The 27,979-nt window shown below is 55.2% G+C and overlaps 1 protein-coding gene across 1 annotated transcript; it reads left to right on the top strand.

The window, feature by feature from the left end:
- The first annotated feature begins 238 nt into the window (after positions 1–238).
- Positions 239–27,631, top strand: OGDHL (oxoglutarate dehydrogenase L). Its single transcript, XM_045876260.1, has 24 exons — positions 239–333; positions 2,592–2,663; positions 4,174–4,378; positions 6,308–6,466; positions 10,212–10,314; positions 10,706–10,821; positions 10,956–11,110; positions 11,842–11,988; positions 13,828–13,918; positions 16,295–16,474; positions 16,853–16,981; positions 18,058–18,237; positions 18,541–18,693; positions 19,242–19,344; positions 19,864–19,992; positions 21,049–21,199; positions 21,698–21,825; positions 22,439–22,617; positions 24,099–24,170; positions 24,253–24,378; positions 24,466–24,538; positions 25,926–26,089; positions 26,282–26,436; positions 26,870–27,631. The coding sequence occupies exons 3-24, from the start codon at positions 4,175–4,177 to the stop codon at positions 26,991–26,993; spliced, it is 3,021 nt and encodes a 1,006-aa protein (XP_045732216.1). The 5' UTR covers positions 239–333; positions 2,592–2,663; position 4,174; the 3' UTR covers positions 26,994–27,631.
- Positions 27,632–27,979: the final 348 nt, after the last annotated feature.

Genomic DNA, 27,979 nt, shown 5'->3' with positions numbered 1-27,979 from the left:
GACACTGGGATCCAGGGGCTCAGCAGCATAGCAGATGTCCCAGCCATACGGAGTTGTCCCACCCTGAGGTGTTTGGGATCTTTACTCTTCCCGAGCCGGGGAGGCTTCAGGCGGGCCTGGGCCGTCAGCACCCCGGACAGCGCCGGCGGGTGAAGGGGCGGGGCATACACAGAGACGTCACGACGCGCGGAGTCTCCCGGGCGCGCGCTCTCGAGCGGCGGGCGCTGCCGCGTCACGTGATCCAGGTAACTGGCTGGGCAAGTCGCGCACCCACTGCGCCCAGCCCCTGACGCGGCTTCCAGGACTGCGCTGCTGCGCGGACTCGCCGGCCCGGTGAGCGCGGCGGCCCCGCCACTCCGGGTCCATGCACCTCCTCTTCTCCTGCCGTCTCGGATGCGGCCCCTCTGCTCTCGGGTCCTGGGGAGCCGCTACCCGGGGTCCTGAATGGGGCCCCGTCGGGGGAGGTGGGGGTGGGGGGTGAGCGTGACCTTGGCTCCGCCCTTATTTGGCCGCGGCCTCTGCAAGGACCCTCAGCCCTTCGCGCATGTTCGACCCTTTGAATGCAGTGTTTTGCGTGAAGGAGAGCCTTGTGAACGGTGGGGTTTCAGGCTTCAGCGTGGGTTTTCCAGCCCGAAGACTACAGACTGACCACGCTGCCTTTTGTGGCCTTGGGGGAGGGGGGTGTGGGCTGCTTCTCACCCTCTTAAGGGGCCGGCCTGCGGAAGGCAGCGGAGCTGGGGATGGGGAGGGTCCGGCGTTACGTACCTGGCGGGACACACAGGCAGTTTTCCAAGTCTCAGGACCTCTTGGGGGCGGGGCCTCGTAGACAGCTTTAACGAGGGTCTCTGCTTACAGATGAGGAAACTGAGGCCGTGAGAGAGGCAGGATGGGCCAGAGGTCGCAGCCAGCTTGGGAAGTGCTTCTCTCATCCCCAGGGAGATGTCGGGGGAGAGGGGAAGGTGCGGTGGGCATAAACCGGACTCTACGGGTCCCACTCTGAGCCCCTCCCCCTCCACCTAGGGGCCCAAGCCCGCCCTTGCAGCCTCTCCCCTGCAACTCCTCGCCACACATGCCCTAGGCTCTTGGAACAGATCCCGACTACCTTTGTACTTTTACAACCTCTGGGCTTTAGCTCAGGCCCTCCTTCTCTGCCAGTGAAATAAGCACACTCCTCCCTGCCCTGCTCCTTACCTTGGAGTCTGCCTTCTCTTGGGTTCAGCAAACTAGAGTTGGATTTATTTCTGAGAAAAGCCCACCCAGTTTTCAGAATGTGGAACCAGAGTCGGCCTGCAGCAATGTGAGTCCAGCCTCCGTTGCTGCGTGGCTTCAGGGTCTTGGGGAGGGCCTTTCCTCTCTTTGGATCTCTGTTAACTGATCTCTACAATGGACATACTGCCTTGCAGTCCTCACCAGGGCAGCCCAGGCAGGGCCTTGTGTGTGGGAGGCTTCCTGGACAGCATGCCTGCAGTTGTTATGGTTGTGGGGGTGGGGATGGTAGTGACCTTGTCCCTAGAGAGGAGACCCCCAAGAGCTGCCCAGAGCAACCTACCTATTAGTCCACTGGGGACTGGGCTGGGCAGGTGGTTCACAGAATGCCTGACTCTAACTCTTTGCTGCTGTCTTGGCCTGTGTGGACCAGACCTGGCAGGGCTGGCAGGGGCTCTGGCTGAGGTTGGTTCTGTTTCCACCCCTTCAGGGCTCCTGGGTCTTCAAGCCCTGTGGGAATGGGGGCAGGGGTGGCCAGCTGGCTGCCCTCCTACCAGGCTGGGTGAAAGCCATAGCAGTGCCCAGCAGCCGTTCCAGATCATTCAGTGATGTAAAACAGTGTTCTGCACTAGGCCACTCTGGACACAGCCAGGCTTTGTCACTTCCACCCTAGCCATCCTGTTCTCCTGTGGGAGTGGGGGTGGGTGCTGGTAGAACGTGCACTTCTGGCTGAGGCTCTTGGAGAGTGCATGTGGTTAAGGGAAATCTGGGTTTACATCTTGACTCTGCAGTGAGGAGGGCACACAGAGCCCCATCGCTCACCAGCTTAGTCTCTCTGTGCCTCAGTTTCCCTTTCATAACATGGGGCTACTCTAAGTGCCCACCACATGAGATTATTGAGAGGGTTAAGTGAACAGAATCTGCCCCAGAATCCGTGCTCACACTCTGTGTGCTCTTATTTTTATTCCCGCAGTGGATGTTGTTGGTGTCTGGTTTCCTTTGCTTTAGAGCTTCCTGGCTTGTTTACATTCTTCTGATCTTCTAGGCCAGTATGTCCTATGTCTCTCCCTCATTGCCTATGGCCATATGGGCTGGGTCAGCCCTATACTTATATTTGCCTAGGGCAGTCAGAAGTAGAGCAGGGGGTTGGGACCCTGGCACTCTGATCCCAGAGCCCAGGCCTTCTTTAAGGGAGATCCAGCCCCTGGCGACCCTTGCTGTGGAGCCTGGACTCATCGGCTGGTGGGGCTGGGCTTGCAGCCTGAAGCTTCAGGGGTTGAGCATGTGGGAAGCTTGGGGCACTGTGGGCTTAGGTACTAGCTGAACCCACCCTCTTCCTCCCTTCACGGGACTAAATTTTTGCTTTTTAATTTTACTCTATTTAGATTTCCTGCTGGTTTCCCGGAGGAGCCTACTTTCCCTCCCTTGAGAAGACCACCCCCTTCTCTTTGCCTCATGTGAGTTTGGAGGGAGAGGGGGAGGAAGCAGGCTGGAAGGGCTTGTAGAAGGCCAGTCAGATAGTTCTGGTGACTTGGTTGAGCTAAAGGGCAGGGGTAGGGTGGGGAAGCCCTGTCTAGGGTATTGGCTCACGGCCAGGTAGGACCTGGGAGCCAGTTATGCCCCAGAAGGCATGTTTTCTGGGACTGAGTTGCGTAAGGGAAAGCAGGCTCCTCCTGTCTACATGACCTCTGGTGGGGTGGCTCTGGTGCTGGACCCTACTTACAGGCTGGGATTCTCTGGGAAGAAGGGTGTTAATGAGGATTCAGGGGTTGCTGTTCTGTGTCCAGGCAGTGCTGGGCTGGAGCAGAGGACGGAGCTCTGCTCACCGTTGTGGGGGTGGGGGTAGGGAAACAGAGGTCCTACTTTACAAATCCTGTGTAGGAGGAGGTGGCCTTAGTGGGCCCTGTCAACCCCCATCTGGCCTGGATAGGGAGCCCCAGGGCTTGCCAGGTTTGGAGGAGGCTCTCAGGCTCTCAGACCTATTGTCTGGCTGCGGAGGGGCTGGAGGAAGCAGTATTTAAAACTGGTTATTCAGGAATTTTCCCGGGCAAAGGGCAGTTGACATAATGGGGACGAGATGAGCTACAGGTTCTCGTTCTAGGTCCTCTCCAGCCTGTATGTACCCCTTGAGCTGTGGGTTGTCCTGAGTGCTGTTGGTTCTGAGTGTAAACTCTGGGCAGGGTAGTGGAGCCAGAGAGGGTGGCTCCAGCTGAGAGCCGCGGTGGGCTGGGCATGGGCCCAGGCCTCTGATCTGCCTTGCATTGTGCCCCAGTGCCCTTCCCTTCTCTGAGACTGTATTTTTCCCACTGTGAAGTGGGGTCGTTGAGGCCTGTGTGATTGGCTTTCTGGCCTGGGAGAGTGCTGTGGGCTGGTTTTGCAGTCAGGGAAAGACACCAGTCATTTCTGGTGACAGTGACCAGAGACCCAGCAGTGCCATAGGCCTCCCGAGATAGTGCAGCCCGGCCAGACCCCTTTCTTCAGGCTCTTTCCTGGCCAGGCATAGCACACGCCAGCCCCTGGAGGACTCCCTTGCTCGAGTTCCAGGGTGGCCAGCTCTGGGGCCCACTCTTTCTTGGGTGTACTGCCTGCACATGCCCTGTGACCCTCTGAGTGGGCTCGGGACCTAGGCTCAATGCTCCCTGGGGCAGGGCCTGGGTGGTACTTGTCTCTCTATCAGGCTTAGGGGGACAGCAGAGAGGGAGTGTGGGCTGGGGTGCATGGGGCACGGCAGGATTGGGGCTCAGGGATGCTGAATAGCTGTTGGTGAAGTTGACCAAGCTGGGATCTCCCACTAGGCAGTGACCCCGGGAGGGCTGGCCAACCGTCCCATTCTCCTCTGTCCCATCCATGCCGAGCCCGGGGCCACCTGCCCAGTAGAACCAACAAATGCTGGATGAGGGAATAGTGGCTGCCGGAGCCTTTATTCTGGTCTGTGGTTTATGCCTCTCCCTCATTGCCTGTGTCCAGAATGAGTCAGCTGAGACTGCTGCCCTCCCGGCTTGGGGCACAGGCCTCAAGGCTCCTGGCCCCCCACGATGTCCACATGTTCAACTGGCGCAGCAGGTCCTCTGGGCCACCGGCCACCTTCCCAAGCGGCAAACGTGGAGGCAGCTCCAGTTACATGGAGGAGATGTACTTCGCCTGGTTGGAAAATCCCCAGAGCGTCCACAAGGTTGGCACCCCCTCTTTGCCTGCTGTGCAGGAGGGAAGCTCCTGAAGCCAGGCTGTGGAGGGGGCCGTGGGGAGAAGCGGCTTGCCCGCTGTGTGATCTTGGGCAGGTTTCTTTGCCTCTCGCTTCCTCCAGCGTCCCTGTTCATAGAAGCCTTGTTCTCCTGTTGGGTGAGGAGAGTCTGTGGCTGTCCTGTTGCTGAACCAGCCAGTAGGTGGTGGTCTGGCGTGAGAAGCCCTGATCCTGTCCTGCTCAGCCACACCTGGTCTGAGACCCGCCCCTGCCCCCTCTGTCATGCTGTGCTGTGGCCAGGGGGCTCTTTGTTGCGTAGTTAGGGCCAGAAGTGTTTATATATGTACTGAGCTGAATAAATACCTGCTGATGGTAAAAAAAAAAACCCCTCAGATGACTGCGAGGAGTGAGAAGTAAAGCTGTTCTCCCTCCTCTTCACTCACTCTCAGGGGAAAGTGATAACATGACTCAAAACCAGAAAGTGTGGGGTTACATAGTAAAAAGTCTCCCTCGCAATCCATCCCTTGTCTGCTCAGCGACCACCTATCTGCCCCCCAGTTTATTCTTAGTTGCTTCTGTATCCTTTCAGTAAATTTCTTTATCCTTTATCCTTCTTCTGTATCCATTAGGTAAATTTATTGCAAACAACTCAATTCCCCACTGTACACAAAAACAACGTCTCCAGGCTTTTTTTTATTAGTATACATCTCCAAGATTTTCCATGTCAGTGCATCAGGAGCCTCATTGTTCTTTTTTCCAGCTGCATAGTGATCCGTGGTATGGATGTGCCACACCTGTCCCCACCGCCAGACCTCTCGCTCATTTCCAAGCCCTGGCTGTCACGACCACTGCCACAGGGCATCACTTAGTCCATTTGTCGTCTTGTACGTGCACAACTATCTGCGGGATCAGTTCCCCAAAGTGGAATTGTTGGGTCACAGAGGCTCTGGGTATAACATTTTCATGGGCATCGCCAAACTGCTTTCCAGAGGGCTTGTGCCACCTGGTTCTCTCGAATGAGGGTGTGGAGAAGAAAACACTGGAACACGGAGGTGCTTGTGCATATGCACATCTGCTTTTGGCTTCCACACGAACAGTAGCAGTCATGCCGTCTTCTGCTTGGTTCACTTTGCAGTCGCATATCTTAGTGATATTCCACATCCATAGTAATAAATGCACCTTCTTTTTTTAAAGACTGCATAATCTTCCAGAATCTAAATGTACCAACACTTGTTTGACCTGTTTTCTACTGGTCACCACTTAGATTTTTTTTTTTTTTGAGATTTTATTTTTCATTTATTTTTATTTTTAAGTAATCTGTATACCCAATGTGGAGCTCAAACCTACAACCCCAGGATCAGGAGTTGCCTGCTCTACCGACTGAGCCAGCCAGGTGCCCCTAGATTTTTTTTATGTTGTCATTTTTGTAAACAGTCCTGTAAGGAACATCTTTGTATGTACCTCCAGGCACACCTATATCAGTACATCTGTAGAATACATTACTAAAATGGAATTGGTGCTTCAAAAACTACATTCATTAAAAATCTTTAAAAAAAAAAAAAAAGTTACATTCATTGAAGATGTTGAGGCCCTGCCTGCCAAATTGCCCTCTTGCCAACGCACAGTGTCTGAGGGCATGTTTCCCCAGGGTAGAAGCCTCTTTCACACCTGAGGCCCCTGGGTCGCAAGTTAGAGCCTTCCCTCAACACACTTCCAAGCTGGGGACCGAAGAGATCTGGGCTTCGGGTTGGGAGGCCCTGGGCTGGTTGTAAGAGGTCTCGGCAGGGTCCTGGGAAGGTCCTAAGAGCTATAGTGGTGAAGGAACACCCAACACCCCCTGGGGCCCCCAGGCAGGGCCACCCCCGACTCCTCCCAGGCCCTGACTTGACTGACTGTTTTCTTACTTCTGCCTCTGCCCAGTCCTGGGACAGCTTCTTCCGAAAAGCCAGTGAGGAAGGTGCCTGTGACCCGGGTCAGCCACGGTTCCCAGAGAGCAGGCCAGCAGTCTCGAGTCGGACCGACACCAGCAAGCTGGTAGAGGACCACCTGGCTGTGCAGTCCCTGATCCGGGCCTACCAGGTGAGTGGCTGGGAGGGCCCAGGCTTGGAGGCGGGACTGGCTTCTGGCGTGCGGCCAGGTGCTGATGGGAACGGGGCTGGCTCAGCTCCAGCGTCATCTCCTCCAGAGAGCCCTTCTTTGAGTCCTCTATCGGGTGGCTCTCTCTTCCCATTACTCGTCGTCATGTAACTGTTCACATCACTAACTACTCCCTGGTCTTTTGTTTGGTCTTTCTCATGGAGTGCTATCTGTCTCACACACCACTATGCCCCAAGCACCTAGAGTGGTACTTAGTAATCAATTTCGGTTAAGGTTGAATAAAAATTGAGTAGATCGATCCTTGTTTAATGTCTGTTTTCTCTTCTTGACTGAGCATTCAAGAGGACTGGGACTGATATACAGCAGGCGCTTAATTAGGGTTTATGGAATGAATGAACAAACGGATAGTTCAGTAAACAGCTCCTTCTCTACCAGCTGCTCTGTTCTGGAGACTTCGGCTCTCCCCTGCTCGGTCCCCAGGCTGGGCCCCTGCTCTGACGAAGCATCTTGATGAGGTTCCATATTCTTGGTCTTGACTGAACAGGACTAATTGGAGAGCTGCTCTGGGTGTTCCCTCCATAACAAGTGTAATCGTTTGGGATCTCTCTGGGAATCAGTGGCAGAAAGTATTTCATAAGAGCAACTTGTCAGGCGGGCATGCAGAAGGAAGGGCAAGGGCATTCTGGGGCCCTTGGCAGAGACTCCATGGGAAGGAGCAGCAAGCCACCGCAGGAGCCAGGGGAGGGGGAGGCCTTAGCCAGTGGCAATGGTGCCTTGCCTCCGAGTGAGGCACCCTGGGGTGGCAGCCTCACTGCCTGTGCACCAGTGACCCGGGATGGAAGACAGACGCTGTAGGGCTGGGCCTCCCTGCATGCCTGAGGACCTGTGGATTGTGGGCCACCTGCAAAGCAAAAAAAGTAGTAATTGTTCTTGGCTGGCTGAAAGAGTCAGAAAATGAGCTAACCATTTACTTTGAAAATCAAGAACAAAGAACACAAAGCTCCATGTTAAATACAAGGTAACATTCATGGTGCTGCCCGAGGGCCTTGTCCTCTCAGCACAGTTCCCAGCTCTTCAGCTGCTCTTTGTTCTTTAGCCAAGATGAAGCACTGGAGAGTCCTTCAAGCAGGGTAGTGTCTGAAATCAGGCGTGTTACTGTGTTTTTCTAGGGTAGAAATCTGCCAAAAGCTGTGCCTGACGTGAGGGAGTTCCCACCAGGTGGGCTGTCACTCCTTGCAGGTCTGTAGGAGCGAGAGCTCTCGTTTGACTCATCAACACACAGTACTGAAAAATCCTCACATTTATTATTATGGACATTCTCAAACACAGAAGAGGTAGAAGAATTGTGTAGCAAATCCCACCCCCGTTAATACAGGGCCAGTCTTGATTCATCTGTTACCACCCCGGGCCCTCACCTGTTGGCCGATGATTATTTTGAAGCAAATCCTGGACATACCATTTCATTCACATCAAACATTTCAGCATGTATTTCTGTAGATAAAGACTCTTTAAAAATGTGCCACAATATCACCGTTGCACCTAAAAATGTTAACAGTAATCCTTAAGGTCATCAGATATCCAGTTGGTATTCACGGTTGCCTGCTTCTCTCATGATTTTACTGCTTGAATGAATCAGGATCCAAATAAAGCCATAGGTTGTGATAAGCTGATGTGGTTCTTGAGTCTCTTGTGCTCTACGGATTCCTCTCTGGTTTTGTGTGTATTCCTTGTCATTCATTCATTCATTCATTCATTTAGTGTGTGTGTTGTGTGTGTGGTTTGTGCTGTAGAGTTTTCCTGAGTCTGGATTTTGCTGATTGCATCCCCATGGTGTCATTTCATCTGTCCCTTTGTCCCGTGTAATTTCTGTAAATTGGTAATTACATCTAGAAGCTTTATCCAATACAGATTTGATTTTTTTTGTTTTAAAATCAGCTTCCTGGTGGTGATGGGTACTTCATCAGTTAGCAGCTCTGGATGATTATTTCCTGGACACATTAATTCATTAGGAGTGGTAAAAAGGGTGATAATAGTCTATTTCTACCTTTCTTTGTTTATTACCTGAAATGCTTCCATCAGGAAAAACTTACTTTGTTAACCCCATTTATCCTGAGGTGCAAATGGCTTAGGAAAGGCAGGATCAGTGCTTGATTTTTCATTTTATTGGCTGATTTTCAAAAGTGTGAGGTATCCTCCAAAGATGGTCCGATACGAATGTATGAATTTAAACCTATTTGATGAGTTTTCATCTGTTACAGATACCATCCTTCCCATTGTCCGAATGTGTCCTTACTCCCTGCCCAGCAGTTTGAGCGCCCCTTTGCTTTCTGGTATGACAGGATGCTCTGAGTTCATCTTGTGCATTTCTGCCCGGCCCTGGACCCGCCAATTCTTCAGGGAGTGCTGGGAGTGTCACTGCTATGGTCTGGTCATGCCTTCTGGGCCCTTTTAGTGGTTAGAGCCAGGAAATATGTACTGTTTTTTTAAAGATAACACATTTATGGGTTTATATGATGCTTCCACGTACTTCAGACGCAGGACTTAGGGTTTGTCCTTGTCCTCATTAATCTTATGTCACTGTCTTCTTTTAAAGATGCCAAAAGTAGAGGTTCCCAAAGACATCAGAACAATGACGAACTTGATTTTCCCACAGTCTACACAGTGCAGTTTTACAGTATAACTCGAATACTACCACTACCACTAATAAAAATGAATTTATAATATTATTTTCCTGGAGTTCTATTTGCCTTTTGGGGATATTCTGTTAGTCGATTGTGTAGTTATGTGACCAGATGGATACATGAATTCACTTGTTTTTGTTTTATTTTAATTTTTAAAACTTAATTTTGTTTTATAGTGGTATAAAATATTTACAAGATTCCAAAATCAAATCTTCAAAGCAAAATGTTTTCTTAAAAGTATAGCTTCTAGCCCTGGCATTCTACCCTATTTTGTCCTTTTTCCACAGATAATAGTTTTTCTTGTTTTATGATGTATTCTTCTAATGCATATATTTATTTGTATATATACAAATACGTGCAAATGTGTGTATTTACTCGAATCTTCTCTTTCTTAGATAATGGAGAGTTTGCCACACATACTTCTCTGCAGTTTGCTTTTTTGCTTAACACTATTTTGTGGAGACTGCCTCATTGCAGCACATAGGGACTTTTTATTTACAGCTCTATAGTACTCCCGTGTGTGGGTTTCCCATATCCATATGCCAGTCTTCTATTGATGGACATTTGGGAAGTTTCTAGAATTTTGTGACTGCCAGTACTGCTGCAGTTAATCCTTTTGTGTATGCATCCTTATTTTTGAAAGCTGCGTGCTGTGCTTTTAAACAGAGTTGAGCTCCAGGGCGCCTGGGTGGCTCAGATGGTTAAGCGTCTGCCTTCGGCTCAGGTCATGATCTCAGGGTCCTGAGATCGAGTCCCGCATCGGGCTCCCTGCACCTTGGGAGCCTGCTTCTCCCTCTGCCCCCCCCCCTCTGTCTCTCATGAATAAATAAATAAAATCTTAAAAAAAAAAAAAACAACAGAGTTGAGCTCCTGCCACGTTAGTGCTCATGGCCTCGGCAACTGTGCAGTGGCTGGGTGCTGGAGACGTGTGGAGAATTGAGGTTCTGAAGTGGGGGATGAGGGGCCAGGGCCCAGAACGTGGCTTTTGGTGAGGGTCTGTCCATCTGTGTCCCAGCCTGGCCCCAACCTTTTTCCCTTCCTCCCAGATCCGGGGCCACCATGTGGCCCAGCTGGACCCCCTGGGCATTCTGGATGCAGACCTGGACTCCTTTGTGCCCTCAGACTTAATCACAACCATCGATAAATTGGGTGAGAGTTCCTGATGCTCTGGCAGGCCCAGAGCCAGCTGGTGCCTGGGGCCCAGTGAGGGGCTCTGGGACTGACTGGCCTCTGGGGCCTGGGGCCCAGCAGTCAGCCCTAGAGGCTTTCTTCTGACCTCTGCCCATCTACCTCACTGTGTTGTCTCCCCATCTTCCCTAGCTGGCGCACCATGCTCAGCAAGCTAGAGAGACTTGCCCAAGCCCCACCTTGTGGTACAGGCGGGGCTCTGACTTTCAGCCTCCCTGCACCTGCGGACAGAGTCCTTGACCTTTAGCTGGAACTGGTGGGAGGTCCAGGGGTACTGCTGGGCCCCACCGGAGCCTGACCCCTCACCCCTTTCCCCTCCCCTCTACTGCCTGGGCTGTGTGTGCCTCGTCAGCTTTCTATGACCTGCGGGAGGCTGACCTAGATAAGGAGTTCCAGCTGCCCACGACCACCTTCATTGGGGGGTCTGAACATACCCTCTCTCTGCGGGAGATCATTCGACGCCTGGAGGTGAGCACGGGCGGGTGTGTCAGGCAGCCCTGCTGGCAGTCGTTGGAGCGTGCTAGAGGGAAGGAGGGTGCTGCCTTTTCAGGACAGTTGTCCCTCCTCCTGGCTCCTTGTGGAGTCCCTGTCTGTTCCCTCAGAGCACCTACTGCCAGCACATCGGCCTGGAGTTCATGTTCATCAATGACGTGGAGCAGTGCCAGTGGGTCCGGCAGAAGTTCGAGACACCTGGCGTGATGCAGTTCTCCAGTGAGGAGAAGCGGACCCTGCTGGCCCGGCTGGTGCGCTCCATGAGGTCAGGCCCTCAGCACCACCCTGGGTGGCGGGCGTGGTTGGAGGGGCTGCTCCAGGCCCTGGCTAAGAAGCCAGGATCACTGGCAGACTGGATGGGCCTCATCCCCTGGCCTTGGGAAGCCCGTAGGAGCAGCACGGGGGCAGGTGGGCAGGCATGGCCTCCAGGAGAACATGACAGCAGGGGCAGAAGTGATGGAAAGTGGCTGTGGGAATGTTTGGACAGGAAGATGTCTCTACATGGAGCGAGTGTAGCAGTGCCTCCCTGCAGGTGGGGTGCCACCTGGCTCTGCCCACTGGTCATCTGAAACTGGGTAGAGCAGGGCTGCAGCGGCCAGGAAGAGCATGGGGCTCAGCTGCTGGGTGCAGAATGGATCCCTGGTGGTGAGGTGCAGGCTGGAGTTGGAGTTGAGTGGTGAGGGGGTCTTTGGGGCATGGAGAGGGAGCCCTGTGTAGTGTGTGTGTGCAGGATGGTGGGCTGGGAGCAGGGGGAGGGGAAGTGAGGGTGATAGCTGGGTTTGGGTGCAGGCAGAAGTCTTTGGTTAGGCTGGGAAGATGCCCAGCCTCCCTCTGACCTACGCTCCTTGGTGGTGGATATTGGTAGCAGGTCCTGATTATGCAGAGGGAGGTGACTTTGCTGCTTCCTCTGTCCTGGGCATCCAGCTCTGGCCCTCATGAATGGCCCCCTGTGAGCCCCAGCCTCTCCATCCTCTCCCTTCTCCTCTCCCCAAGCAGATTTGAAGACTTCCTGGCCCGGAAGTGGTCCTCTGAGAAGCGATTTGGCCTGGAGGGCTGTGAGGTCATGATTCCCGCCCTCAAGACCATAATCGACAAATCCAGTGAGATGGGGATCGAGAATGTCATCCTGGGGATGCCACACAGGTGGGCCCCCTTTTTGCTCCTCCACAGCCTGTCTCTTCTCTAGGCCCAGCAGAATGAGGTGGAAGGGAGGGGATGAAAATCAGAGCAGGGGTTTTGATGGAATCTGGGGATAGAGGTAGGATAGCCTAGAAAGTTCTCAGTCCCTGGGCCCTAGGGCCTGCTCATCACAGAGTTAGGCACTTGGCCAAAAGCACATGGAGGCAGGGACTAACCGTGTTTGCTCAGACTTAGTTTCTCTCTCCCCATGTTGCCACTGTCCCCAGGAGGGTCAAAATTTCAGAAAAGGGGTGTATCGTGCCTCTTGAGGTTCCTGTGGAGGAGCATATCCCAGGGAAGCGAGGGCAGGGCCTGGGCAGGTGGCCTTGGGTTGGCGTCCCCCGGAGGGGGATCTCTGGAGGTGAGCTGAGGGTTTTTTCCCCTGGCCACAGCTGACTGCACATTTCCCTGAGACCTTGATAGACTTGGAAGGCTGGCCTAGCAGCTGGGTGCTAGCCTCTGAGCTGGAGCCTATGCCCTAGTGAGGACTACAGCCTGGGGACAGAGTCAGGGTGGCCAGAGGTCCTGTGGAACGGGGTGTAAGAGGACATGCTGAGCAGTCTCGGAGGCAGGGCCCCAGCATTTCCTGTGACCATTTCCATCTGCTCACAGGTGAGCCAGTCCTGGACTGCACTAACATGAGGGGTGTCCAGGTGTCCAGATGCAGTGTGAGAGGGTCCCCATCCGGTGGGCTAGCCTGCCAGGAGCCTGGGGTTTGTCTGTCACAGCTCCTTGCTCTCAGGGGCCCAGAAATGCCCAGTGTCTCGTCAGAGGGTCAGGCAGAGCTGGCCCAGTGGTGTGAGATCCCACACACACGGCTTCAGTGGATCTCTCGGGGAGGATGGCACTGGGCAGTCAGGGGCAGTTCTGGGACTATGTGATGGTGCTGGGCAGGCTTCTGGCCTGAGTAAGGGCTGTTCCAGGCCAGACCTCCATAGTTGGGGGTAAGGGGAGGGTTTAAGGCTTTGCCCAAAGGAGCTGAGGGTTGTTCATTTAGCTCTTTTGGCCTCATAGCTCTGCCCCCCCCCCTCCCGAACATAGGAGAAGTCCACCTGGAAGAGGGCTGCCCTTCTGTCACAGGGCTACGTGGAGCTGGAAGTTGGGCCAGGGTGTGTGCAGGCCTGGGGCTGGTGTCTGCTGGTGGGCTATGGGGGGGGTGAGTTCTGAGTCCTCCCCTGTGCCCTGATCAGCCTGGTGCCCACCCCTGAATAAACTGCATCCTGATGGGAAGTCCAGGCCGGACTAGAGAGTCCCTGGTCTCTGGCTGCTTTCCTACCCCCACCCTTAGACCTCAGCTCCCCTGGACAGGTCCCCTGGTAACTCCTGACCTTAGGATCAGGTCAGGATCTGACCTGCTGGCTGGGCTGGGAGTCATGTTTGAGCAGCTCTGATGCATTAGCAGATTGGGATTGAGGTACTGGGTTAGGCTCAGCTTCTGGGGGTGGGGAGGGAGATGGGATGGGGCAGGGATGTAGGGGTGGCTGGGGGGAGTGGGGGTGTGTGCATCCTGCCATGAGGCTGGGTGACTTCTGCTTATGAGGGCCTCCAGAATCTGAGTGGGATGTACAGGGGTTTCTGGGGGAGTTGGCCAGCTAGAACCACTCACATACCTTGTAGATTGAGACAGAATGAGAGGACTGGGCCTCCCTCGGACTGTACAGGGAGAGTTCCCCTGACGGGGAGGGTTTCCCTGACCCCCATGCTAATCTGATAGGCCCAGGTGGGCAGGAGTGTGGGGATGCTGGGGCTCTGGGGGGAGGTGGCCTCTGTGCCAGATGAGAGTCCTACCACCTGTGGCTCCAGGGGCAGGCTGAATGTGCTGGCCAACGTGATCCGCAAGGACCTGGAGCAGATATTCTGCCAGTTTGACCCCAAGCTGGAGGCGGCAGACGAGGTAGGTGCCAAACCCTGGTCCCAGATATTTGGGAGGTGCGCTAAGGAGGGACTGGACCAGAAGCATCTAGGCTCAAACAGACCTGGAGATGGATGGATATGCAGAAAAGTGGGAAGAAAATGGGTATGTTTGTGTGAGGTCACTAAGGTGTTTTAGAGTGAGTGCTATGATCTCTGATAGCTGGGAGAGCCCTCAGGCAATCTGGACCAGCCTCCTTATGTTCAGCTAGGGAAGCTGAGGCCTGGAGAGGTGCAGGGAAGGGCCTAAAGACAGTTACTTTAGCTGTGTGGCCGGACTCTGTACCAGGGTCCTGACTGCCAGCCCAGAAGGGTCTCTTCACTCATTTGTTTGCCCAGGACAGCCTTGGGAGGCCAGGACAGCTTCCTGCGCCCAGTGAGGAGCAGAGGAAACATTTCTCTGCTCACACGCCCGTTCCTGGTCTGCACGTATGTTAAGCACACCTCACACCCTGATGCCGTCACCCACACTGGGCCTGAACACAGACGGCCTTGCTCTCTGCTCTCTGCCTCTTTCACAGCCCTGCCTGGCTCCCCTTTGGGTGGCTCTCCTGGTCCTCAAGGCAGCAAGCCCATCCCTTCCTCCCCTGTACCCCTTTTCCCCTCCGTACCATCTCTCTTCTGGCCTTCTCCAGCCTGTGCACATGTGTGTGTATCTGTTTTCCTCTCTAGGCTGGTAGCAGGATGAGGGCAGGGACCTCATCCCCGAAGCTCCAGCACCCAGGACGGGTGCCTGGTTTGTTAAAATGAACCACATTAAATGGCTGCTCCGAGGTCATCCAGTGCATTAGGCAAAGCAGGGACTAGAATCCACATCTGCTGGCTTCCAGCCCAGAATCTCCCCAAGATGCCATTCATTTTGCTTATCAGAGATCAGAGCACTCGCTCTAATGTCACCTTCATCTCTCCCAGGCTCAGTTTGTTCTTCTGTAAAGTGGGGATGAAAACCCCTGCCCCCCAGGATGGTTGTGAGGAATCAAAGAGATGATGTGTATAAACTGTGTAAAGTCTGGTTAAAGGATATTTTTTTAAAAAGTATTTACAATTTTTTTAAATTAAAAAATATGAGCATTGTTAAAAAAAGAGTGTATCCGATGAGATTAAGTTTCCTTCTTGAGACCCCTCGCCTGCTCTTCAGAGGCTCCTCTGTGGCCAGTGTTTGTGTTAAGGTGTGTACCTCCAGAAATGTTCCACACAGGTCCCAACCCACAGATCCGTCCGGGACAGACCTGTTTGTACAGGCCGGGAGATGGGGGGGCAGCTTGTGATAGCACGTGGCACCTTGCTGTTTTCACTTAATGAGCTGTCGCGGCTTCGTGCAGCACATGGGAGCTCTCCGAGCTTCGAGCAGGCCCCTGGGTTGCGCCTCGCCAGTTGATGGGTGTTAAGTTGCTGAATGAGTTTCTTTGCACACGTGTGTGAGGACATTGTTAGATGGTGTCTGAGAGATGCTGTAGCCAGACTAACGTCCCCCCAGAGAGCTTGAAGACACCAGTAGGCCCACCCCCGGCATGTGCGAAGGTCCCAGGCTTTGTCCTCCCTTACTCTGTCAAATCTTCCTGTCTTTGTCAATATGATAGGTGCAAAAATGATTGCATTTTAACATATTGCTTTGTTATGAAGTTGAGTATCTTTTCACATGTTTTTAAGCCATGTATATTTCTTTTTCTGTAAATTCCTTTTCATGGCTTTTGCTCATTTTTCTATGGGATTTGGGGCTTTGTCTTACTGATTTGTAAGAGTGTCTTATATATTGAGGGCGTTAGCCCTTTGCCTGCAGTTGTCTTATAAATATTTTTCTCAGCTTGATTCTTTCCCCCCTAACACTGTGCATGGATTTGCTACCCCGCCCTCGGCAGATTTATTAAATTTTAGCTGCCTTATCTTTTATGGCTTCTGAGCTCTGTACATTGTTTGGAAGGGCCTTCCTTACTCCAAGATCATATAAAATATGATGTTTTTCTCTGCTATGCTATGGCTTCATCTGTCATGTATACATTATTGGTTATTTGGTGTAAGGAATTAGGTAGGGGTTCAGCTCCAGTATTTGCCCAGAGGCCACGCCACTGTTCTTACCAGCACCTTCATTTCTCTGCTTGCACTGTCATTAATGCTGAGGATGGTAGTTGACAGTGCGGAGGGCCTCTGATGAGGGAGCTTGTCTGGCCCCTGAGCCCAGGCCCAGGGGAACCTGTCTGTCTTTCTCAAGGAGGGGTAGGATGTCAGTCAGGAATAGCACAGCCTTCCCAGGGAGCAGAATCCAGGAAATGTCCCAGCCCCACTGTGGGCTTGCATGTCTGCTTGTCTTCCTGTCTGCGGTGAGAGGGCTGGGTTCCTCATAGCCTGCCTCAACCTTCAGGGCTCTGGAGACGTCAAATATCACCTCGGCATGTACCATGAGAGGATCAACCGGGTCACCAACAGAAATATCACTTTGTCCCTCGTGGCCAACCCCTCCCACCTGGAAGCCGTGGACCCTGTGGTGCAGGGAAAGACGAAGGCAGAACAGTTCTACCGAGGGGATGCCCAGGGCAAGAAGGTGAACACACCTGGTTCCTAAGGGGTGCGCTCTGAGGGCTGGGCTCCGAGTGCTGAGCTCTGATAGAGTAATGGTCTCTGAGGGACTGAGCTCTGAGGGGTGGGCTGTGAGGACTGGGCTCTGAGAGGTGGGCTGGCAGGACTGGACTGTGAGGAGTGGGTTCTGAGGGGTGGACTGTGAGGACTGGACGCTGAGGACTGGGCTGTGAGGGGTGGACTGTGAGGACTGGGCTTGAGGGGTGGACTCTGAGGACTGGGCTCTGAGGACTGGGTTCTGAGGGGTGGGCTCAGAGGAATAGGGCTTGGATCTTAGTACTGTAGGACACAGTGCTGGGCTGCACAGGCTCAGACTCCTCCTGACTCACATCCGGCCCTGCAGGTCATGTCCATCCTGGTTCATGGGGATGCTGCCTTCGCTGGCCAAGGTGTGGTGTATGAGACCTTCCACCTGAGTGACCTGCCCTCTTACACCACCAATGGTACTGTGCATGTGGTTGTCAACAACCAGGTGAGGACCTGGGCTGCCTGGCGGACCTCGTTGGTGTCCCCCATTCCTGAATTCTAGGTAGCACTTTTGGGGGGAAGTGTGAGATGATCCTAGTTTTTTGGTTTTTTTTTTTTGAGATGATCCTGTTTTGTTTTTTTTTTTAAGATTTTATTTATTCGAGAGAGAGCGCATGAGAGCAAGTGGGGGGAGGAGCAGAGGGAGAGGGACAAGCAGACTCTGTGCTGAGCATGGAGCGCAATGTGGGGCTTGATCTCAGGACCCTGCGATCATGACCTGAGCCGAGACTAAGAGTCGGACACTTAACCGACTGAGCCACCCAGGTGCCCCGAGATGATCCTGGTTTTAATCCCACTGCTCTGCCACTCCCCAGTGTGACTTCAGGCAGGATCCCTGCTCTCCCCAGCCTGCTCTATGAAATTGGTTTGTGTCTATATGTATACGTGTACATGTAAATACACACACACACACACACACTATGGAGAACGTTGTAAGGACAAAGGCATACAGATGTAACTAGCACAGAGGCTGGGCATGAAACCAGATGCTCCTTTTAGCTCTCTAGGAACCAGTCTGAGAACACAGTGGTCATAGGCCTTTGTTCCTCAGGCAGCTATGCTTACTAATAGCTCTTCTGAGCCTATAAAACCCTGGGTTAATTGCCTTATTTGCATGAAGTCATTTAATTTTCACAGAATAACCTTGTGAAGTAGTATTTAATGAGCCCTTTGACCAGATGAGGAAACTGAGGCTTTGGGGATTAGAGTATCTGGCTTAGCATTGCACACATAGCAGCTGACGGGGCTGGCGGTTAGCCAGGCCTGCGCTCTACCTGCCACCGGATGAAATGGGAAAAAAGGCAGGCTACCTTGGTGTTGCTGCCATCGCTGTAGGACCTGCTGTAGGCCCCGATTGAGGGATCATTTACTCTTTTCCCTTCCTGTGCCATGTCCCTCCTGGTCACACCTAACGGACCTCAAGGCAAAGATCCCCCCGATTTCCTGGACCCACCAGTCTCCCAGGCAGGTGGTGTCTGTCTAGCTCTCCAGAGGCGCTGTCCATTCCCCCTGCTTCTGCAGATTGGCTTCACCACAGACCCCCGCATGGCCCGCTCCTCACCGTACCCCACTGATGTGGCCCGTGTGGTCAACGCACCTATCTTCCACGTGAACGCGGATGACCCAGAGGCCGTGATATACGTGTGCAGTGTGGCAGCCGAGTGGAGGAACACATTCAATAAAGATGTGGTGGTGGACTTGGTGGGTTTGGGGCTGAGACCAGGGTGGGGGTGGCTGTGACCGAGTGGGCTAGGTCTGCAGTGTCTTCGGCACTGAGGGCTGGGAGTGCTTCCTGGCTGGAAGGTTTAGTGCCACTGAGAGAGTCTCTGCAAAGGCTGGGAGGTGGGGCTTTCGGTGATACGTGGTAGTGGGGGGCTTTCAGGGGCCTGGAAGGGCATGTCCTGCCGGCCTCCCCCCCCCCCGCCCCCGCGCCCTGTTGTGCAAGGACTAGGCCTGCACAGCCTGGGGGCAGGGACTGAGCCCCTCCCCACACTGTCCTTGCAGGTCTGTTACCGCCGGCGTGGCCACAACGAGATGGACGAGCCCATGTTCACGCAGCCGCTCATGTACAAGCAGATCCACAGACAGGTGCCTGTGCTGAAGAAGTACGCGGACAAGCTCATTGCTGAGGGCACAGTCACCCTGCAAGAGTTCGAGGTGGGCAGGCGGACTGCATGGATGCTTGAGATAAGCCTCTGGCAGAGCCGGGATCCTGGGGTATTTGCTGATGTTGGCAGTGATTTCAAGAAATAGCCAATATGGTCTTTGTCCCCAGCAGCCCCTCGTTGTCAAGGGGGACAGAGAGCCAAAGACATTTACAGCCTGGTGGGACAGTGAGTGCTGCCATGTGGGGGAAGCTCAGCCTCAGGCAGGAGTCCAGGAAGGCTTCCTGCAGGAGGCAGCCCTGAACTGGGTTTGTCCCCACAGTTATCTATGGATGCATTGGTCCTCCTGCTTTGAGGGAGCTCTGAGAGCAAGCACTGTGAGTCTTTTCTGAACCTCCAGCAAATCCTTTGCTGAGCAGGAGGGATCCCCCTTAACTCTGAGACTTTGGCCCCTGGGCACAGGGTCCCTGCAGGCCAGTAGACAGACAGTTCTAGAATGTAGTGTAGTGAAGGGGACCAGGGCTTACGAGTCCATGTTGATCCAGCTTTTGGTTATCCAGGCCATCACTACCTCAATTCTTGCATTCACCCTGATTTCAGGAAGAAATCGCCAAATATGACAGGATCTGTGAGGAGGCATATGGCAGGTCCAAGGATAAAAAGATCCTGCATATAAAGCACTGGCTGGACTCCCCCTGGCCTGGTGAGTGAGTGGTGTGTGGCTGAGAGTGATTGACCTGGGCCTGGGACCAGGACTGCAGTGGTCCTGGGTGAGGGCAGTCGTGGCCCAGCCCAGAGGCTGCGGGCTCCATCCCTGAGACTCCTGAGGCTGGGGGCGCTAATTCCTGCAGGTGGGGATGGGCCGGGGTACAGGAGAGATGGCATTGCCCTGGGCGCATATGCAACCAGCTGTTCTCTGGAAAGGGAGAGCTGAGCCAAAGCAGGTGCACTCCAGAGTGGAGAGAGCCTGGGGGAGGGGTGCTCAGAGGGCCTCTGTGGGATGGAGCTAGATGGCTGTGACCCTGGGCCCAGGGAGCAGCCCCCACAGGGGCCCAGGGGAAGATGTGGCTGTCAGCTGTCACAGGTCCCGAGGGTGGGTCAGGGTTTGAGTGCAGGTGGGGTTAAGGAAGAGGTGGGCCCCTGAATTCTGGGAAGGTAGGCTGACCAGGGGATCTGAGGCCTGACCGCCGCCCAGAAGCACACAGAGTCTCTGCCCTCTCAGGCTTCTTCAATGTGGATGGGGAGCCCAAGAGCATGACATGCCCAGCCACGGGCGTTCCCGAGGACGTGCTGACCCACATTGGCGAAGTGGCTAGCTCCGTGCCCGTGGAGGACTTTAAGATCCACAGCGGTAAGGTTGCTGTGCAGGCTCTAGCCCGTGCCCTGTGGGAGATGGTGCTCAGGGGCCGCGGAGCCGCGTTTGCGTCCCCACTTGGGGCTTGGCAGGTCCGCTGAGCTCTTGGAGCCTCTTTGGCGCTCTTGCGAGGTGCCCGTGATAATAGTTCCTCTCAGGGCGGGCAGGTTGGGAAGCCCTGCCCCCTTCCGGGTGCCAGTGGCCAAGGCTTATGTTGGGCACCTTGGATTTTCGCAGTGCCTTTGCTGGGGTTGCGTGTGGGTCAAACAGAAGGAGAGCAGGGAAGCAAGGGCTTCCGTGGAGGGGCTGGTTGGGTCTGGAATGTTGGGAAGCGGCAGGAGCGCTGGGCCTCCTGGTGGTCTGGGTGGATGAGAGAGGGCGAGCCTGCCGCTCCTGGGTGAACCTAGGCTAGTAGGTGGCTGCTGGCTATACCTCTTGGCTGGGCAGCCTGGAGGGCCCCCCCGGTGGTGTGGGTGCCTGCCACGCTCCGACCAGCCTGTGGGATTCCTCCACAGTGTGCACGGTGGCCCGGGCTCTTGGCCTGCCTGCTCGGTGTGCTCGTCACATGGGGCCTGTATAGGTGTAGGGCCAGCAGGAGCCCCGCTTGGGCTGGGTGCCTGGGCTCAGATCCAAACACCGTTACAGTGGTGTGGTCATGCGTAAATCCGTTCCCTCTTCTGAGCCTCAGTCTCCTCATCTGGAGAGTGGGGACAGTCAGCACCACTCTGGCAGGTGACCCGTGAGGAATGTTCCTGACTCAGTGCACACGGTGTCTGCATGTGGCAGATGCTCACTTAGTGACGCCTGCTCCTTCTTCCCGAAGGGAGGGAAGTTGGTGGCGGGGCGATGGTGGGCTCAGGGCTGCTCGTGGAGTGGGGGTGCCGGAGGAGGGCTGCCCGGCACTGGGTCTCCTGTGGCCTGCTAAGGCCCTGCTCTGTGGGAGCGGTGTATACTGAGTACATACACACCTGGGTTAGGGCCCTGGTGCGATGGCTGTCCCCGCTGGGGTGGCCAAGCCCCTGCATCCCTCAGGCTGGCTGTTCATTCCTACAGGCCTCTCTCGAATCCTGCGGGGCCGTGCGGACATGACCAAGACACGGACGGTGGACTGGGCACTGGCGGAGTACATGGCCTTCGGCTCCTTGCTCAAGGAGGGCATCCACGTACGGCTCAGTGGGCAGGATGTGGAGAGGGGCACGTTCAGGTGAGGATGGGAGAGTGGTCTCTGGGCCCTGGGGCCCCATGGGCATTAGCCTTGTCCTCGTACACCCCACGGGATTGCTGAGAGCTTACCTGTGTGTGGGGTCTCCCAGAATCAGCCCAAGAGCTCTGGGGTGGAGCCGGCTCTTCCTCCTTTTCCTGGCCCGTGTCTGGGGAGCCCTTAGCTGGCTGAGGTTGTCACAGGTAACCCTCTCAGCATCTCCAGCCCCTGCTCTTGGGCCAAGCCATCAGAAGACTGCTTGGTCACCTCTCTGACCCCGTGGGATTACCACTGGGATGGGAAGGGAGGCTACCTGGAAGAGACACCAGATTGCTCTGGCTTCCCAGGGCTTTCTTGGTGTCACCATCGTCTGGAATTCAGTCAGGTTTCCTGGCACCGTGACAGAGGCTTGCCTGTCTCCTGCTACCTGGCCCACCTGCTCTGGGTGAACAGGTGGTAATCCACCTGCCCTCCATCCCTTCCCCATCTGTCTCTCTCCAGTCACCGGCACCACGTTCTCCATGACCAGGAAGTTGACCGGAGGACATGTGTCCCCATGAACCACCTTTGGCCTGACCAGGCCCCCTACACTGTGTGCAACAGCTCGCTCTCAGAGTACGGAGTCCTGGGTGGGTCAGAACTCTGCCTGCAGGTCAGGCAGACCCTGCGATACCTGGGGACCAGAGAGGGTCTTGCATCCCAAGCTGTCCTACCTTTATGGTTTTGACCATGACCACCCAGCCGCTCTTCTCTCAAGAGACCCTCCCGAGGCTCTGGGCTCCCAGGACTGTGTCCTCTGTACTCTTTCTTCCTTGGCTTGACCTTCAGCTGGCCTGCTTCCTCCCTTACTGCCTCCTCCGAGAAGCAGGAATCCTGCAGCGAGCAGCCCCCCACCCCGTCCCTTCCACTTGGCAGCACTGCACATATTTTGGGGCGTTCCTCTTGGCAGATGATGCCTGCTGCCTCCCCAGGGTATCTTTGGACTTGGCTTCTGGTCTAGATAAGGCTGAAGCTGGCCATATGTGAGGTTAGGGCTGAGGGTGGCATCTCTGAGCATATCGTGAGCTTCCAGGAAGGGAGATTCTGGCCTTTGGGCCACAAGGAGTCCCCTGGCTCTTGCTGGCCTGCTGGGAAGGATGGGTGGGGACACGGAGAGTGTATGAACAAGGGCTGGGTTTGCCTGGAGCCGCTGCCACCTGGTGACAATGTGCGGCGGGCTCTGTCTCTGTGTGTTCTGTTTAGGCTTTGAGTTGGGCTATGCCATGGCCAGCCCCAATGCCCTGGTCCTCTGGGAGGCTCAGTTTGGTGACTTCCACAACATGGCCCAGTGCATCATCGACCAGTTCATCAGCACCGGCCAGGCCAAGTGGGTGCGGCACAACGGCATCGTCCTGCTGCTGCCCCACGGCATGGAGGGCATGGTGAGGGCCACGTGGTGCCCGGGGGCTCGGAAGGCCCTGGCACGCCTGGGAGAGGGCGGGTGGGCCCTTGGCTGCTTGCAGGGTTGGGCGGTGTTTTCCCTCCGGGCCCCCGGAACACACGGGTCTGCGCAGGGTGGGGCCCGCGTACGTGTGCCGCCGCTGGGTGGCACGGCTGTCACGAGCGATGGAAGCAGCCGGCACGTCTGAGGGTTTGCTCTGTGTCACACCGTCTCTGTGAGCTCTTCCGGTCCTGACAGCGAATTAATGAAGTAGCTCTTGTTCCCACTTCCCAGATGAGGGAAACCGAGGCAGAGAAGTAGAGGGGCTTGCCTGAAGTCACACGGCTAGAAGCTGGGATCCGAACGTAACGCCGTGTAGTACGGCCTGTCCTCTGGTCTTCTGCCGAGTGGCGGCACAGAGGGAGCACGGAGGGTGCGCAGGCCAGTGGGGGCGGGAGGGCAGGAGCAGGGCCCTCGAGACCCCTGGTGGGTGTGCAGCCCGCCCAGGTAGGGGACGTGTGGGGCCGTGCGGGCTGCAGGGGCAGCCAGGAGCAGGGTGCGTGCGGCCTCCAGCCTGGTTCTGTGACCGGGGGCAGGGCCTTCCCCCCCCCGCCCCCCCCGGATGATTGGGCTGCCGTGCATGTCCCTGCGGGCCTGTGCCGCTTGGACTGGTCATCCAGTCAGGGACTGATCACTCTGCTGTCGGAGCCAGGATGCGCGGCGCTGAGCAGCGTAGCCTGTGTCATCCTGTGGAATGCTCCCAACCGGACTGGGCGGCCGGTCCTGTTGCCCACTTCACACATGAGGAAGGAGGTGGAGGGACCTGCCCAAGGGCAGGTAGCTGGAAAGGCACGGGGTGGAACTTGAGCCAGGCTGGGTGGGGAGGGTGGGGCAGCCTGACTGGTGCCTGTGGGCTGTGGGACAGATCACCTTCGTCCCATGGGGGGCCACCTTGGAGGTCATTGTGGTGTTGTCCGGCTGCTGTCATCGAGCAGAGCCGCCCACGTGGGTGAGAACAGGAGTAGGAGTCAGTCATGGGTTCGAATCTGCCCCTTGTGGCTGGGTGACCATGGGGTTGTTCCTAATCTCTGCAACTCACCTTCGTCTGTAAAGTGAGGAAACATGTCTACACCATGGGGCTGCTTTCAAGGTTAGTGAATAATGTGTATGGGGTCCATAGAACTGTGCCTGACACACAGCACGTACTCAGTAAATGGCAACTGCCAATTCCAGAACATTCTGGAAGAAGCACCTCACCTTGGCCTTTTTACCTGTTCTTCCTGTCCCACACGTTCACATGACCAGACCCTCCTCTGAAGACATCCTCCCTCTCCTCTTCTTCCACATTCCTGGTTCTTTACTGTGGTTCAGGCTCCAGAGAGAGAGGGCACCTCCTCTAAGAAGCCACCCAGACTTTCCCCTGTGCCCTGGGTCCCTGCACTTAGGCCAGGCCAGGCCATGCCATCTGGCACTTGCTTTCAGGGCCCAGAACACTCCTCAGCAAGGCCTGAGAGGTTCCTGCAGATGAGCAATGATGACTCCGATGCATACCCCGTAAGTGCTCCCTCCCCTGGGGCCGGGCCGGGGCATGGGTGCCATAGGTGGGCCGCCTCCCAGCCATACCCCGGCCCCCCAGGTGTTCACGGAGGACTTTGAAGTGAGCCAGCTCTACGACTGCAACTGGATTGTCGTCAACTGCTCCACACCAGCCAGCTACTTCCACGTGCTGCGCCGCCAGGTCCTGCTGCCCTTCCGGAAGCCGGTGAGCTGCCTGCCCTGCTCACTGCCTTGGCAGTGCCAGGCCCAGGGGCGGGGGCTCGGGCCAGATGGGCACATGTTTCCCTTCCAGCTGATCATCTTCACACCCAAATCTCTGCTGAGGCACCCAGAGGCCAAGTCCAGCTTCGACCAAATGGTATCTGGTAAGTGCCTAAGTGTGCCGGGGAGGTGGCTGATGGGGGAGGCCTGGTGGCCCATGGCCCTCTGCTCCTCGGACTCTTGTCCTCACCTCTGTCGCAGCTCCGGGCTCTGTCCCCACCAGCGGCTAGGTTGGGAGGTTAGCATGGTAGCCACCTGACGAGGTCCGGCTTGGCTCACTTGGGCCAAGAAGCCGGGCCCACCCGGCTATGCTAGGGGAGCTGAGAGGAGGGAGGCCTGGTGCAGGCCTGTCTAGGATGGCAGGGCACTGAGTATGGTTCATTTACTTATTCAGGTTTTTTTTTTTACTCCTGAACCAAATACACATTGCTGGCCCTGGGGACCCACTGCTCCTCCAAGAGCTTTCAGACTCCTTTACCTAGGAGTTGAGGGTCAGATAAAGTATCTGAAGGACCAGGTGTTCGAATTGAGCTGTGATCTAGGGAGGATCAGGGAGGGGCTGAGGTGGGGCCCTGAGGCTCGCCAGAGCAGAGCCGTCTGAGAACACAGTCCTGGGTAGTAGGGAGAGTGCCAGGTGCTGGCCAGGAAGGGACTCAGCAGCGTGGACAGGTGTTTTTCACTTGTATATGTGTGGGCGTGCCCTCGGGTGTGGGCAGATGACCGAGCCGGCGGTTCAGAGCCCTGGCATTGACGTTGTGGACCGCCTGGCCTGAGCACCCGGTGCTTGCTTTCCTCTGCTGGGGACTGGCAGCCAGTTACCCTCTGTCCTTCAGTCCTCACCAGAGATTGGGGGACACTAGAGTGGCTTGACTCAGAGGTTCTCTGCAGCATGGTTGCCTTGGTGTCTGACACATGGTGTGTGCCCAGGAAGGAAAAATGTACAGGGAGATGGGGACTTGGGGAGGCACGAATGTGCAGCAGCCCCCCAGACAACAGCAGGGCTGAGGGAGGGAGGGACGAATGTGCAGCAACCCCCCAGACTCACCTTCTAGCTTGGTGATCCGGTGGCTGGGGAGCGCATGTGGGAGGTGAGCGTGACTGGATGGGGAGCAGGTTTGGGATAGACATCGATGCCATCAGATGGGGACTTGATGCCACCTTCTCTGTCCCCTCCAAGGGCTCTCCCCAGCATACATGCCCCCCCACCCCCAGCCTGTCACCTTAAATGTTCATGTTCCCGGGGCCGTGTCCTTGGCTCCAGCCTGTCTCTACTCCTCTCCGTGTGATGTCTGAGGGTGTCAGCTGTCCCCTGCTCCATGGTTTGTCTCAAGAGGTGCCCCCTGCAGCCACAGATCCAAACCTGGGGTTAGTCTCAGTGGCCAGGGAGAGCCTGGGGGCCCAGGGATGTAGGTCTGGTTCTCAAGCTGCTCTGGCCAAGTTATTGTTCCTCTGGGAGCTGATGCCCCTGCCAATGTCCTGTGGGACCTCCAGGGACCAGCTTCCAGCGGGTGATTCCTGAGGATGGGGCTGCGATGCAGGCTCCTGAGCGGGTACGGCGGCTAATCTTCTGCACCGGAAAAGTGTACTATGACCTGGTGAAGGAGCGGAGCAGCCAGGGCCTGGAGGAGCAAGTGGCCATCACCCGCCTGGAACAGGTGCACCCTAGCCCCTTGCCCAGTCAGGGTAATGGACGGGGTCCAATTGGCAGCCCCCTGGCTTTGGGCAGCATGCCCGTCAGGGGCAGGACTGGGCCTCACAAGGGATGCTGAGGCTACTGTCTTAGGGCGCTGGCCGTGGGCACGCCCCCTTCCCCTGGCTATAATCCGCTCTCTCCCTGCCTGCCCCAGATCTCTCCATTCCCCTTCGACTTGATCAAGCAAGAGGCAGAGAAGTACCCAGGCGCAGAGCTGGTGTGGTGTCAGGAAGAGCACAAGAACATGGGCTACTATGACTACATCAGCCCACGCTTCATGACCATCCTGAGCCGGGCGCGGCCCATATGGTACAGGGCTGGGTGGGGGGTATCTGCCACCTACGCCTTACTTCCTCTGGGCTCAAGGGATTCTGGGGGCGTGAAGCCCCATCCTGGCTCTGCCTGCCCCATTGGCTGTGTGAGCCAGAACTGGCTACTGCCCTTCTCTGGACCACACTGGAAATTGAGGGGATGGGTCCCATAGTCCTTGCTGGCTTTGTGACTGTTGATGACAGATCAGGGACCCCGTCAGTTCCGCCTTATGGAGAGTAAACCTTTGTTTTTGTTCTGAAGCCAGAACTGAATGAGAGAACCTCCTTTGATCTTAGGCCACTTAGCCTCTTGGAGCCTCAGGCTCTTCTTCTATACGGCAGGATGATGATCAGGATTAGACCCGATGCAGTCCTGGGGTAGTGGCTAGGCCAGGCCCAGACCTCCCCTTAACTTGTCTCTTCTCCCCCAGGTACGTTGGCCGTGACCCAGCGGCTGCACCAGCCACAGGAAACAGGAACACACACCTGGTTTCTCTGAAGAAGTTTCTGGATTCTGCCTTTAATCTCCAGGCCTTTGAGGGCAAGACATTTTAGAGCTGGCAAGGCCTGGCTGGGTCTTGATGTGGGACTGGCTGGGGACATGGGGGCTGGCAAGGGGAGGGATGGATAGTGCTCCTGCCCAGGAGAGGGGCTGTCTAGAGCTCCAGGATAAAACAATACTCATAAAAGGAATTAAGACCAAAGAATAGGCACTGCTGGCTTCGGTATTAGGCCACCTTGGGCAATCGTGTTTATGTCACAGTCTATTAGGACTGAGCAAGCCAGAGGGGTCTGATAGATGGGCTGTAATCCGGGAGTGTTTCCCCACTGGCCCTGGCCTTTCTGAAATTTTTGTTGGGCTTCTTATCTGTGCTGTTCATGTCTCTGTGGACAACCACGAGGGAGCCCATGTCTTTGGTCCCTCTTTCCCATCCTGGCAGATCTGGCTGCTGCTTACCCTGTCCTTGTTCATCTGTAGATTCAAGGAATGTTCCATTTTGTGCTCTTAGAAATAAAGATTTTAGCAATAACAACTAGGTGAAGCAAAACCCTACCAGGTGATTTATATGTGCTCTGTTTTATGGGGCATGTCATAATGAGATATGTCAGCTTCTGTGTGAAATATAGCCGCAGCTCATGTGTACCAAAGTAGAAAACCAAATAACAGAGAAATAAAAAAATGCTTAAGAGAGGTTTTTCTGTTTTCATTTCATGTTGTAAAATTGGGGAAGAGGCATATGGTTTAGAGAGGATAGGGAATGGGGAGGAAGAAAAAAACTAAGCATGTAGAGGGTAAAATATCTGCCTCCATTGGACAGATTTTCTTTTGAGCACTAGGCAATGTTTGCAAAATCTGTTGGCATGTCCACTGTTTAGCCTTTTGTTGGTTTTGCTTCCCCACAAAGATGCTGGGGAAGCTGCAGCAGAGGAAGGATGTTTTGCTTTCTGCAAAGTGTTTATTCATTTATCGCTTCTTAGAGTACTTTCTCTGTGCTGGACACTGGGACCTGGGTAAAAGAGTTATGTTGGAGGTAAGTGCA

This window comes from Mirounga angustirostris, unplaced genomic scaffold (genome assembly GCF_029215605.1).
Source record: "Mirounga angustirostris isolate CCGP_5_RB_7025 unplaced genomic scaffold, mMirAng1.0.hap1 SCAF_6, whole genome shotgun sequence".
Taxonomy (NCBI): domain Eukaryota; kingdom Metazoa; phylum Chordata; class Mammalia; order Carnivora; family Phocidae; genus Mirounga; species Mirounga angustirostris.
This window is presented reverse-complemented; position numbering and strand designations above follow the sequence as displayed.

Coding starts and splice junctions, on each gene's coding strand:
- OGDHL (XM_045876260.1), top strand. CDS start 4,175: ATGAGTCAGCTGAGACTGCTGCCCTCCCGGCTTGGGGCACAGGCCTCA. Junction 6,467..10,211: donor CCCTGATCCGGGCCTACCAG/GTGAGTGGCTGG, acceptor CCTTCCTCCCAG/ATCCGGGGCCACCATGTGGC. Junction 18,694..19,241: donor TCACCCTGCAAGAGTTCGAG/GTGGGCAGGCGG, acceptor CCCTGATTTCAG/GAAGAAATCGCCAAATATGA.